General features: G+C 48.4%; 1 protein-coding gene across 2 annotated transcripts in view; it reads right to left on the minus strand.

Moving 5' to 3' along the window:
- Positions 1–13,945, minus strand: part of IRAK2 (interleukin 1 receptor associated kinase 2) — a 60,561-nt gene that overhangs the window by 21,862 nt on the left and 24,754 nt on the right. For both annotated transcript variants that reach the window (XM_078075128.1, XM_036079872.2), the window contains exons 3-7: positions 11,583–11,729; positions 5,886–5,986; positions 3,546–3,740; positions 3,397–3,461; positions 582–696 (exon numbers count right to left, since the gene is read on the minus strand). In XM_078075128.1, the coding sequence (XP_077931254.1) occupies positions 582–696; positions 3,397–3,461; positions 3,546–3,740; positions 5,886–5,986; positions 11,583–11,729 (623 nt within the window). The remainder of the gene's footprint in view (positions 1–581; positions 697–3,396; positions 3,462–3,545; positions 3,741–5,885; positions 5,987–11,582; positions 11,730–13,945) is intronic.

The raw sequence follows: 13,945 nt of genomic DNA on the forward strand, positions 1-13,945 counted from the left end.
GGGAATAAATCTTCCCCCTATTTCACGATTTTATGGGAAGGAGGTTTGTTTGTTTTTAAAACTGTAATTTTAATAGGTATTATGCTCACATGCTATAATATGTGAAAGGTACTGAAGGGTATATAGTAAAATTTCCTTTCCTGTCCCATGCCCCAGCTACCTAGCTCACTTCCTCAGAGGCAGCCAAAGCACCAGTTTTTTGTAACCTTCCAGAGATAGCCCATAAAGACACAAGCAAACAGACATATAATAGAATAGCATTTTTAGCAAATAAAAATTTGCTTCTACTTCTCCATACTCTGTATCTCTTAATTATTTTTCTTGTCCTATTGCATTGACTAGCACCCCCAGAACAATGTTAAATAAAATTAGTACTGTGGATACCTTTGTCTTGCTCTTGAAATTCCTATTCTCAAATAATTTTTTTATAGGTTTTTACCTGAAGATGTTTAGCCAGATCTCATCTATCCCAGCCTAACTTCTCTCTGGATGGCCCCTCTCCCTTCTGGAAGTCCTTAAACCTTGAGTCCCTAACTGGATGCTACCTAGTGCTGTTCTCTGACCATGACCCAGCCCCTTACCTGACCCTGGAGTCTGTCCTGTAAAGAACCATTTGCCATGTATGGGTAGATCAAGCTGTAAAACTGATTTCCAGTGCAGAAGCCCAGCAGAGGTAAGACGTTGGGGTGGCAGCATCTGAAATCAGGTATTAGTGCAGAGGTGAGGAGTCAGACAGAAAGAAGAAACAAAGACTGCTCCACTTCCTCACCTCCCACCCCTCTTCTACCCCCTCTACCCCAGTGAGGTCGCCAGTGACTTCCCAGGTACCAAATGCTCTGACCCCTGAGGGCCCTGAGCACCAGGGTAGAGAGATTAAAACTGCCTGCCTTCAACAAGCTTGACGTCAAGGAGCTCAAACTTACCCTACCTCACTGCTCTGCAGCACATAACACCTTAACCTCCCCATCTTCTGAAAACAGAGCCTTAGAGGTTAAGGAACTTGCTCACGGTCATGACCAGCCAGGTACCAAATGCTCTGACCCCTGAGGGCCCAGCACCAGGGTAGAGAGATGAAAACTGCCTGCCTTCAACAAGCTTGAAGTCAAGGAGCTCAAACTTACCCTACCTTAGAGGTTAGAGGTTAAGGAACTTGCTCACCATCATGACCAGCAAGTAGGGAAGGCAGGATCAGATTGCAGGTCTATTGGACTCCCAGGACTGGGTTCTTCCCTGAAATCCTCTTCTGCTAGGTTCTGAGTCACTTTTCCCTCCAGACTCTTCCTACCTCTCTGACTGCTCTCTCTTGGCTTTTTTCACTAAGACCCGCCTCCTCTGCCTCCCTCTGAAACCTAAGTACCCCCGGCTCAGCTCATCATTTTGTTTTATCAGCTGTGTCTCCAGGTATCTCCCACCTCTATGGGGAACACTCCCCAAATCTCTCATTGCAGCCCCTTCCTAAGCTCTAGACCTGAATGTCTATTTGGATCCTGATCCTCCAGGTGAACACCCTAGACTCAACAAGTCCCAAACCTGCTTCTGTGCCCAGTTATTATCTCAACAAAGGGCACCTCTGCAGTCTCCATGCAGTTTCCTGGAAACCTCTTTACCTCCCCCATCTAATTAGTCAGCATTCACCATCATAAATAGCTTTCCAACTGTCCCCTTCATTCCCCCCCTCCTCTACCTTGAGTTGGACTCTGATGGATGCTCCATAGGACTATCATAATGGCCTCCTGCCCAATCCCTCCTGCCCTCCTCCACTCTCCTCAGGCCATCCTACTGCACTTTTCACACTCAGGAGAGTCATTTATACTCAGTCCCTTCTGGACCATAACTATTCCCAAGGCAGGGGCTGTGTATTCTCCCTAGAGCCAAAAAAGGCCTTGACAACTCACGTTTGCCCAGTCAGTGAATGGGGTGTCTGCTGACTCCAGGAAGGCACTTTGCCAAAATGGAAAGGGGAATTATACTTTCATTTTTTATTAAATATGTGTGTGTTTATTCATACACATGTATGAATAGAGAAAAGTTTAAAGAAAATATATCGAAATACTAACACAGGAGTAGTTCTTTATAGGTGCTACAGAAAACAGGTGATTTCTATTTTCTTATTTATGATTTTCTTTATTTCTTAAGATACTCCACACTAATCATGCACTCCTTGCCCAGGGCTGCATGCTGGCAGAGGAAACCCAGAGAGCGACTTGCCAAGGTTGAATGACAGCTGGCGTCCAGCACCCGACAGGTGCCCAATATGCCTTTGTTAAATTCATCAGTCAGTGACGGCAGAGCCAGAGCAAGTCTCCCCAGGTCCTTCCCGTTTTCTTTTCCAGTCCCCTGCCAGCTCTGGGACAGGCAGTTTCACTGCCCTTCTCAGCCTCAGTTTCCCCATCTGTAAAATGAGCAGGTTTGAGGATGACTTTTGCAGGTCTTTATTGCTCAAGACTTTATGGCTCAACATTTCTCTGTCGGGGCACCTGGGTGGTGCAGTCAGCTGAACGTTGGACTCTAGGGGTCGGCTCGGGGAGTGGTCTTGCTCAGCACAGAGTCTGCTTGGGACTCTCTCCCTCTCCCTCTTCCCCTCCCCCATCTCTCTCTCAAAACAAATAAATAAATCTTTTAAAAAATTTATCTGCCAAGGGCTAGGTAGTAAATATTTTAGACTTTGTAGGCCAATACGGTCTCTGTTGCAAGTACTCAACTGTACACTATCTCACAAAAACAGCCACAGAGAAGACAGAAATAAGTAAGTGCGGCTGTGTTCCAGTAAAACTTTATCGTGGACACTGAAAGCTGAATTTCATATACTTTTCATGTATCATGAAATATTCTTCTTCTTTTTTTTCAACCCTCTGAAAATGGAGAACCCATTCTTAGCAATCAGACCACACACACACGCACGGCCCGATCTAGCCCACAGGGCATCATTTGCCAACCCCTGCTCTGGAAATACCGTTTTAAGAGGGATTTGCCATTAGAGTTGGAAACAGTAAATCTCTGCCCATCTCAGAAAAATGGGATAGAAACAGATTTCTTCCACCCTGGAAGGAAAGAGCTGGGCCAAGCGAGCCAAGGTTCTTTGATAATTCTAATCTATGCATATAGTTGCTTCATGGAGAAAGCATGGACTATGAAGCCAGACCAACCTAGGTTCAAACTCCAGCTCTGCACTTACTAGCTGTGCAATCTTGGGCAAGACACTTAACCTCTCTGGGCCTCAATTTGTGCATGTGCAAAATAATGCTGATAACAGCAGCAACGTTACAAGGTTCCTGTGCGGATTAAATGAATTTTTACATGTGGAGTACTTAAGACATGCCTGGCACGCAGGAAGCGCTATATAAAGGTTAGCTGTCATCATTACTAAGCAAAGTGTTTTCCAAAGGGGAGGCTTACCTATGACAAATTTGTACCTCTGCCTGGAAGAATTTTTCAACCAGTCCTGGACCTGAGTAGGCCACCTGTGGGAAAAGACCATGAAACGTGAAAATCCAGCCTCACCCAATATAGCCTCCACCCCTTACTAGAAACCAAGAAGAGCTCGCCTCTCTGAGCTTCTTGAAGACGAATGGCGTGCCGTGCCTTTGCCCTTTGTAGATGTCAGCAAAGGTCCCCTCACTGATTTTGTGGTTTTGGTTGAAGTTATCAGTTGCCTGGACCACATCCGCCTCACTCCAGAAAAGGCTATCTTCAGCCCGGCTTACAAGTGTTTCCTGCTTAGGAAGGGAGGTGCTAAGGTCCTGGGAATGCAGAGAGAAGAGATGGAGATTAATATGGAATTAATATGGAAAATATTTTTTCCCTACTACCTCAGGGAATCTTAGATCATCAAAGCTGAAGGGGTGGAGGAGTTCATCTTGTCCAGTGAGGAGAAACAGTCCTTTATAGGACATGGATAGGGCCAGCTCAGATCCCAGCTCTGCTTCTAACTGGCTCTGTGACGTTGAGTAAGTAACTTAACCTCTCTGAACCTTAATTTCCACAGCAGCAAAAATGAAGATAACAACAGTACTCTGGAGGGTAATCCTGAAGATTAACTAAAATGTGAATATTCCTGGCACATGACTGGGTTTTTTTGTTTTGTCTTTTTCCCCAGTTTACAAAAGTGAAAACCAAGGAGGTCAGAGAGCTAAGGTGAGGTCACAGAGCTGGTCAATGGCTGAACTGGTGCCCTGGGTCCTATATATGGTACACATGCTGGGAAGCAGGACCTAGGTTCACATAACCAAACGTGATTCTGTGTGAGCCTCTGAAAAGCGGCTCTGCTTCAGTCACGTACCTTCTTAAAAAGAGGTGCACAGAAGTTTAACTTTTTTTTTAAAGCTATCTATGCTCTTACAGACTGTTTTAGAAAATTGGAGGGGAAAAAACCATCCCACGAACCCATTATCCACCGAACTGCTATGAAAGTTTAAGGTATTTCTTATAAATTAGATACACGGGATTTATTTTTAAAATTGGGATCATGCCATACACATAGTTTTGACTTCTGGTGTTTTCACCTTTTTTTTTTTTTAAAGATTTTTTATTTATTTATTCGACAGAGAGAGACCCAGCGAGAGAGGGAACACAAGCATGGGGAGTGGGAGAGGGAGAAGCAGGCTTCCTGCTGAGCAGGGAGCCTGATGCAGGGCTCGATCCCAGGACCCTGGGATCATGACCTGAGCCGAAGGCAGACGCTTATCGACTGAGCCACCCAGGCGCCCCTTTGATGTTTTCACTTAACATTATACCATGATCAATCTATCAATTATTAAATTGTCTTTGAAAATTATTAATTATAAAAACAAACAAATTTAAAAAAAAAAAACCATGCTTAAGTGCCCATCTCCTTTATGGAAGAGTCTCATTAACCAGACCCATGTAGCATTGGCTTTTTTGCCAGGCGCCCTGCCCAGGACACTTTTGGAGACTCACAAAAATATTTTGATTTCTTTTAAAGCCAGAACAAAAATGAACTTTTAGAGTCAAAGAAAATGTTTTAATTTTTAATCCAGCTTGGATTAGGTTCATCTTTGTGCCAATGCAATTGTAAAATATAATCCTTGATTTTTTTTTTTTTTTTAATGAAGGAAAGAAAAGGCCCACGAAGGCAAGAGTGCCTTTGTGGTCCTGGACCCAAGTCATTGAAAATTCAGGATAACTCAGACATGTATTGGGTGGAAAAAGGTTAGAAGAGAGGTGGTTTGTAAGCAAATGACTTAGTATAAATGTAACCAATATATTTTGGAGGGAGAAAGATGCCATGTATTAGCTCTCATTTAAACATAAAGAATGGAAAAGCTCATTAAAAACACGTATTCATGGGCACCTGGGTGGCTCAGTCGGTTAAGCAACTGCCTTCAGCTCAGGTCATGATCCCAGGGTCCTGGGATCGAGTCCCACATCAGGCTCCTTGCTCCGCGGGGAGCCTGCTTCTCCCTCTCCAACTCCCCCTGCTTGTGTTCCCTCTCTCGCTGTCTCTCTGTCAAATAAATAAATAAAATCTTAAATAAATAAATAAATAAATAAATAAATAAATAAATAAATAAAAACACGTATTCATGTAAAGTGCACCCTCTCCAGTCACCCCAACCCCAGGTCCCCAGGCCCTAGCTGCATTGATAGCCTGCATTTAGCCTTAGAAGCCTAGAGTAATTCCACAAGTCTCCTTTCTCCCTATCCCCCTAACCCCTGGCCCCCACATTGGTCCCAATACATTACTTTTTTCCCCCAGTTTATTCTTTTAAGTAATCTCTATACCCAACGTCGGGCTCGAACTCACGACCCCGAGATCAAGAGCTGCAAGCTCTACTGATTGAGGCAGCCAGGCCCAGCACATTGCATTTCTGAGGAAGAGCCACATGGGGATGGGGGGGTATCACCCGGGGGTGGGGGAGATTTACCTTTGAATCAGGTGAAACAGGGAAGTCAACTGACTTGGTTTTTAAGGAATGAGGGGCATCTGTAGAAGGAGGCAGGAGGTCGGCTCTGGCTGGAGCGGGCCCTGGAAAGGAGGAAGACAGGAGGGGTTCTCAACTGGTTCCCACACCAGTTTCTCCTTCACTCCACAAACACTTTTGTCACTAATGACACCTGCTATTTCCTGACACCCCCGGGTGCCAGCCTGCACGCTCCTCACGAGCTAGCTCGGGGAAGCTCTGTAACAACCATGGGTTGGTTCCATATATGACTCCCACTGGGCGGGGGGGAAATGGAGGCACTGGAGCGGCTCCTGGCCCAGGGCCACACAGCCAGTAAGTGGCAGAGCCAGGCTTCAGATGGAGATCCGTGTGACTTCCAAGCCCTACGCTGGCCCACCTCCCACACAAGGAGCAGTGAAGGACACAGAGGTGATCAGCTATGGAACCCGCCTTCCAGAAAATTCCATTGCAGCAGCAGTGGCAATAACCAGCCTCTAAGGGCAGAGGCAGCAAAGAGGCCACGAAAGCAGGTTGGGAGGCCAAGGAGGGTTTCACAGAGGATTTCAAAAAGTGGACATAAGGCATTGAGGGAGTGGGACCAGCTGTGCAGAGGCATGAGAGCGGGCAAGCCCGGGCATGCAGAAAGCACTCAGGCAGGCTTAGCTAGCAAACACCGATGTTACACAAGGCCCTGCTCTAAATGAGTCACTTTGTTAAGTCACTGAACCCTCACAACAATCCTAGGAGACAGGTACCATTACCATGTCCTTTTTACCGATGGTGAAACTGAGGCAGAGAGAAGTGAAGTAACCTTTCCAAGGGCACACAGCCAGTGGCTCTGGAGTCCATGCTCTTTTTTTTTTTTTTTAAAGTGGGCTCCATGCAGGACACCCAACGCAGGGCATGGAGCCCAACGCAGGGCTTGAACTCACGACCCTGAGTTCAAGACCTGAGCTGAGATCAAGAGTTGGCCATTTAACTGACTGAGCCAACTCAGTGCCCCTGGAGTCCGTGCTCTTAATGCCTTAGTGAATGAAGAAGATTCAGGAGAGAGAAGGCTTGAAGAATGGTTTGGGGTCAGGTAAAAGCCAGGTTAAAGAGGTGACATTTCTTCACGGGGCACCAGAAAAAGATTAACCTGAACACTAACGAGGCAGTCTGGAGTTGGATGAATTAGAGCGGGTGCAAGCCAGGGATGAGACAGAATGAGGGATGAGCTGTGGGGGCCGATCCACGCAGGAGCAGACCTCGGCCAGAAGCCAGAAGCTTCAGATGTCACCATCTGGAAACACCCAGGTGGCCCCATGGCTGGGATGGCCTCTGAGTAACTGGGTGCCGGCCCTCCAAGGGAACCTGGCCTTGACCCCAGGGTTGCTGGCCCAATCCACCTGCTTCAGATATTTCTGGTTTATAACATCAGGAAATGAGTGATTAATCTGCAACTCTGGCCATAAAAGAAAATTTAATTCAGAAAACTGAAAATAGCACCCTGATGAAGCTAGAATCGGGCTTACTAAACTATTAACCCAGGCAGCTGATAAAACAAAGCTCACCTAATGCAGGCTAAGGCTCTTTCATCCCCACAGAGCCCAAGAGGAGGGGCACCCTAAGCCTCTCTCCCTGAGTCCGCTGCTCTAGACCTCCCGACAGCGGACTAGAGCCATGCCACTCTCTCAAATCCATCCCCACATCTGCCTAAGCTTCCCAGGGGCTGCTCCCCATGACTGAGTGTGGAGGGGAGAAGAAGGGGAGACCCAGGGGAGACCCAGGGCCCTGATCTCCCTAAGAACACTCCCTTAGACACTCCCACCCAACTTTCCCACCCTCTCTCCCTCCCCCAGACCCCAAGCCTCCTCCAGCTTCGCCCAGCTCCTTCCCCATTTTCACTCAGGCCTTTGTCCTGTGAAGATCCTCCTGCTTCTCAGGTGACCTGGTCCAATACAGGCCTCTGCTGGCGGGCCCAGGGACCCTGCCTTGCAGAAAGTCTCCCTTCCATTGCTGCCTCTACCCATGCCCTACCTGCTCTTGGCCTCGGCTCAGTACTCTTGGCCTGGGTCGCCAAACTGTGGTCATGTTCATCCATCTCCTACCTGTTGGCTGTGTCTCTGAGCCACCTCACTGGGAGTGACTTGACGTTTCTCTTTCAGTCCACTTTAATTCACACATTATGTATTTAGCCTTGAAATCCCTAGTTTTTTGTGCATGAGATGTACATTTTTTCTAACATCCATGCTCTCTTGTACCACGGGGAGCCGGGCTCCACGCCCTGGGGACCACTGCTCCATGGTCGCTCCATCTCCCTCTGCTTCCTTCCTCAAGTTCTGCCCTATCCTGGCCTCGGGGCAGGGTTCTCAGTGAGCAGATGGTCCCTCTCCCTCTCCCTTTGCCCAGTGACTCCCAGGCCAGCACCGGCCTCACATTAACCATGACTTTCTGGTCTGGCTTGATGCCCGGGGTTCGCCTGAGGTTGGGAGGGTGTCACCAAGGTCTGCTCTTGTGACATATGAGGGCTACTGGTTGAAGGAGGGGCTCCTTATCCCTGTGGTTTTGGGGGGAAAAGGAATGGGATTTGAGCCAATGCCACAAGCTGACAAATCAGATAAGAACTAGACTTGCTTTGTAAATGCTTAGTGGAAGCCCTGGGTCAGGGGAGACACTCATCCTCACACACGTCTTTTCCAAAGCACTCACGTTCCATGTGCCAAAACTTTTACGAAAAGAAACATTTCCTACGGAAATCTTTCTGGAATGTCTGCTTTCCCCAGCAGAATATGCTGAATCTCGTCATGCTGAGCTGCGTCGCTGAAGGCATGAGTAAAGAGCACTGGGGAGGTGCTGTATCTGATGGGAGGTTTTCTGCATCCTGCCCTGGGGCTGCCTGAGGAGCTACCTGGGCAGCCTCCCCACCTCCTTTGTCCGTAGCAGAGAGAAATGGGCTCAAGTCCTGGCTCTTCCATTATGAAGATTTGAACTTGGGTGACCTGTACTTCATTTCTTTGAGCTTTCTCAGATGCACAAAGAACAATAAAAGCCCATTCCTTGTAGAGTTCTTGTCCAGACTAAATAACCGAGATGACAGTTACAAAGCACTGAGGTCAGTCTCTGGCACGCAGGGAGTCCCAAAGCTGGTAGAACTACACGCAGAATGAGAGATTCTGACAGATAGCCCGCCGGCCTCTCCTAGAGCTACGGCTTTGTGACAGTTGGCGTCAGCCACCAAAGCCCTCGTCTCTGAAGTCCAGCTCTGTGAGTTCGTTTAATGAGCTGCTCACCACCAGTCTGTGGCTTTCCTGCTCACCTAGTTTCCTCCTCCCTGTCTCTTCCCCATTTCCTTCCCACCCACGAGGGAGTCAAGACATGCAAGGGTTACCGTGTGGGTTCTGGGGCAACTGGCCTAAGCTGGATCCTGGTCCCACCGCTTTCTCAGCCATGAGCCTTCAGCAGGTTATGCATCCTTCCCCCGCTGTCCAGGGGGGCAATAAGAGCCCCACGTCCCTGGGCAACTCTGTGGGGCACAAGAAGCTCCTACACACAGCAGGTCAGGAGGTCATGTTGCCGCCACCTGTCTCTGTCCCCTGTCCCCCGTCCCACCCCCCACCTCCACATTTTCCACTCCAACAAGATAATCAGTCAGCTTGAACTCTGGGGCCCAATGGAACTTTAGGGTTTTCCCGAGAGAAGACGGGGTTTGGGTTATCAGATTAAATTAATGATTATTTCTAGTTGGGGCAAAGATAGACAACCAGCTTCCTGTAGACTGTGTTTGTCATCTTGACTTGCTGGGACACATGTGTTCCCAAGGGCCATTCAAGAAAGGGAACGGTGCAAAGGCCTTGCCAGATGAGGCTGGTTTCTGCAGTAGCCCTAGATAAGGAATACCAGAGGTTGTGACCCCTATCACCTCCTCCATCTGGGCCAGCATTCCCCTAGAATTTCCCTGCTTTACTATGATTCTTCCCTTTGGCCATCGATCAGTATCACATTTGCTTTAGGACCACTTCCCCTTATCTTTAACTGCTGATCAAAATTCTGCCCTTGTTTTTGTTTGTTTTTATCTTTAGCTACAGTTAAGAGTTCAGATTCCCTGGCCTAGAATTATTTCCCCGGCTTCAGCCTATCTGGGGTGTCCGGAACACTGCTAATATTAACTAACATTTGATGAGCACCTAATGGTAGCAACACTGAGGTGTTTGATTCCTTACTACAACATGCTGACATAGGCTTTCATTACTGTGCCTGCTTTTTTATTTTTTTTAAGATTTTATTTATTCATTTAGAGAGAGAGAGTGCGTGCATCCATGCCCGTGAGTGGGGGGAGGGGCAGAGGGAGAGGGAGACACTCTCAAACAGACTCCGCACCGAGCACCGAGCCTGATGTGGGACTCGATTTCACAACCCTGAGAGCATGACTCTAGCCGACATCAAGAGTCAGACGCTCAACCAACTGAGCCACGCAGGCGCCCCTGTGCCCGCTTTTTTAGATGAAGAAACAGGTACAGAGAAGCTAAGTAATTCTCCTGCTAGAAACTGAGAGGTGGGATTCAAATACAGGTTTGTCTAATGCAAAAACCCAGGCACACTCCTCTAGGCCAACGCTGACCCTGGCTTCAGGAACAGCATCAATGAACTGAGATTTCTTGGATGTGGGACCTTCAGCTCACCACTCGGGAGCCTACAGGAGAGCAGAAGGGAGGCCAGGCCCCTGGGGAGAGGTGGTGAGAATGGACACGCGGGTGTGAATAGTGTGAACAGTGGTGTCCTCACCCGCCCCCCGCCCCCCCCGACACCGCCCCAGGGAAGCCATCCATCCGCAGGCTGAGTCTTTCCATCATTTGGCAAACTGTCCCTGAACCCTTCCCTGGGCACAAGGGGGTGGAGACAAATCTGAAGTGGTCAAAAGGCTCTGGGATAGCAGTGTGTGCGCTGTCAGGGACAGAGGCATCTAAACCGCACTGCTCAGATGCTACTTCCTACTTGCGTGACCTTGAGCAAATCACTTCTCTCAGCGGCTCAGGTGCCGTAGAGGAAAGCAGCAGATGTGTGCCGGGAAGAAGAGAGGGAGGGGGGCAAGCAGGACCACAGTGCCCCACTACACAGCTGAGAGGGCCAGGCCCCAGCCCGGCCACGGGCCCGTGCAGAACAGAGAGGTCATCAGGCTCCCAGGCTGGAGCCGGCAGGAGGACCAGCCCGTGCTTGGGGCTCGGGAAACCACAGGGAAAATACTTGGGTCCCAGAACATATGACCTTAGCGGGCTGTGTAACCTCTCCATGCTTCAGTTTCCCCATCTGTAAAATGGGGATAATCACCATACCTAACTTGTACAGCCAACTGAGGATTACGTAAGTCGGCGTGTCCAGCACAGAGAGAGCCCTCAATTACAGAGCTATCTTTTTTCTTTCTGTAAAAATGATAATAAGCAGTATATATTCTGCTGGTATCTGACTTTTTTTTTGCTTTTTTAATTCAATATACTGTGAGCATGTTTCCGTGTATGTATACACATCCATGTCATTTTTAACAGTATTGTATTGTTCTGACCGACTGTCATTAATCTTACCATCCCCCTTGTTGTTTCCATTTTTTTTGCTATTATACACTGAGCTCAATATCCTGATAGATAAAACATTTCCTTAAATACATTTCCTTTAAATTAAAAAATGAAATTTAATTTAAAATACCTGGACTTGGAAAGGCATCTGGCCTCACGGATGGCCCCTTTTCCTGTTCATCTTCAGTGTTTCTTACAGAAGCTGCCAGCAGCCTTCCTGGCTTTGCAGCATCCGGGAAGTCTAGGGAAGAAGACTTGACTTCAGGAACTGGTTTCCCTAAAACAAGGTAGAAAGAAAGAAAGTTACTATTACTCAATGAAGTGGGATAGCCATCAAGAGGCGGGGTCTACAAGTCAGAGACCTGGGCTCTATTCCTGGCTCCACCTCGAATTCACTGTGGCCCAGTGAGTTCTTTCCCTCCTGGCCTTGGCCTCCCCATGTATGTAGTCGGGGGACACGACAATCTCCTGTGATCGGTCCAGCTCTGACACTGAGTCACACAAAACTGGTTTCCGATCCTACCAGCAGTGTGACCTTAGACAAGACAGTCTCCTCTGAGCCTGTTTCCTCAACTATAAACTAGAGAGGGTTGGGGAGCCTGCATAGCTCAGTCGGTTAAGCGTCTGCCTTTGGCTCAGGTCATGATCGAGGGTCGTGAGATTGAGCCCCACATCAGGCTCCCCACTAAGCAGGGAGTCTGCTTCTCCCTCTCCCTGTGCCCCTCCCCCCTGCTCATGCTCACTTGCTCTCACTCTATTTCAAATAAATAAATAAATAAATAATCTTTTAAAAAGTAAAATAAAATAAAATGGAGAGGGTAATAATGACAGTATCTGTGTGCCTACCTCCCAGGGCTGTTAAGGGGAAGGTAATGGGAACATAGACGTAAAAGGGCTTTGTAGACTATACATTTCCCTGAACATGGGAGGAAGTTAAAGATATTCACTCCACCAAGTCCCTAGTAGAGCCCCTAAATATGAAAGTCTGGCAGTCCTACAAGCAGTGGAATCATGTGTATCCTTCCCCGTCTTACAGATGGGGACCCTGCAAACAGCCCCTATGTCAAATGAGTGCCAAGCATGCCATGCCCAGTGGGCATCCTTCAAATCCTCACAAGCGGTTTGCATTTCGTCCCCATTAGAAATGAGGAAACTGAGGCCTGAGCAGGTTAAGTGGCTGGCCAAAGATCACACCGCCTGGGCAGGCAGGACTGGCCGGAGAAGCCTGGGTGGAGGTTCCCTGGTTCTTGAGAGGAATCCCTTCCCCTTTGCACCAAGGTGGGAAACCCCAAAGGTTCTGTGAGGGCGTATCTACACCAGCTCCCGACCAGCTTCACAGAGGCCGCATGCAGTCCGTGATGCAGCTTCCTCTCGCCTCCTCCGCCGCTGTCCTGGCCTCGTCTCCCCCAGCCGGCGGCCACCTCCAGCTGGGGCAGCCTCCAGACCCCTCCCCAGGCCACATCTTGCTAAAATACAAGTCTTGTCTCTTCACTTCCCCGTTTAAAGTCTTTACGACCTCCCACTGTCCGGATGAAGTACACACTCTTCTCCCAAATCCTTGTATCTCCCCATTACCGTCCAGATCAAACCCAAAGTCCACAGCCCTGCGTTCAAGGCCCTTCACCCTCCGGTGGTCTGGGGCGAACCCGTATTTGAGAACCACAAAAACAGGGGCACTGGAATTCCCGGGGAAAGCCTCTGACTTGCTCACACATGCATCAGGTGGGGCTAGGACAAAACGTCTCCAACCTTTGAGTCTCCCTGCGGTAGCAATTCCTCCGGCAGATCAACTGTGTCTCTCTCTAAACAAAACCGTTACCAAGGGGCCAAGCTTTTCAAACCCAAGCTTTGCGACTAGAACAATAATGCCTAACAATGCACGGCACTACGCTTGTATGGAACCACAGAGACTGATTTTCACAATCTCTGGCGGCTGACAGAATTGTCTGCATTTTATTTTTAAGCACATCGTGGTTCAGATAGGCGAAATGATTTGTCTCCGGTCAAACTGGTAAGATTCAAACCTAGGGCTGGTTTCGCCGCCCCTGGTGGACTGGCTCAGCTGAAGTACTGGGACACCACTGTTGTGCTCCCCTCCCCAGCCCCCCAGTCCCCTCTGCAGATGGCACCACCCCGGGGCTGCCTGCACAAAGCAGGAGAAAAGGGTGGGAGCATGGGAAGAAAGGCTACAGGGAATGCAAAAAAGTAGTAAGGAGGCTGAGCGGTGGATGATGGGTGACTTTCTCCTTTCCTGACAATGACTTGTTATTATTATCTCTTAACGCACTGAGCCACCCAAGCGCCTCTTATTATTACCTCTTAAATAAAGTTATGAAAGAAGTAGCAGTGCCGCCCAGCTGGCTCAGTTGGTGGAGTGTGTGCCTCTTGATCTTGGGGTCGTGAGTTTGAGCCCCAAGCTGGGCATATAGCTTCCTTAAAAATAAAATCTTTTTTTTTTTTTTTAAGATTGTATTTATTTACTTGAGAGAAAGA

This window comes from Halichoerus grypus, chromosome 1, assembly GCF_964656455.1.
Source record: "Halichoerus grypus chromosome 1, mHalGry1.hap1.1, whole genome shotgun sequence".
Lineage (NCBI taxonomy): Eukaryota > Metazoa > Chordata > Mammalia > Carnivora > Phocidae > Halichoerus > Halichoerus grypus.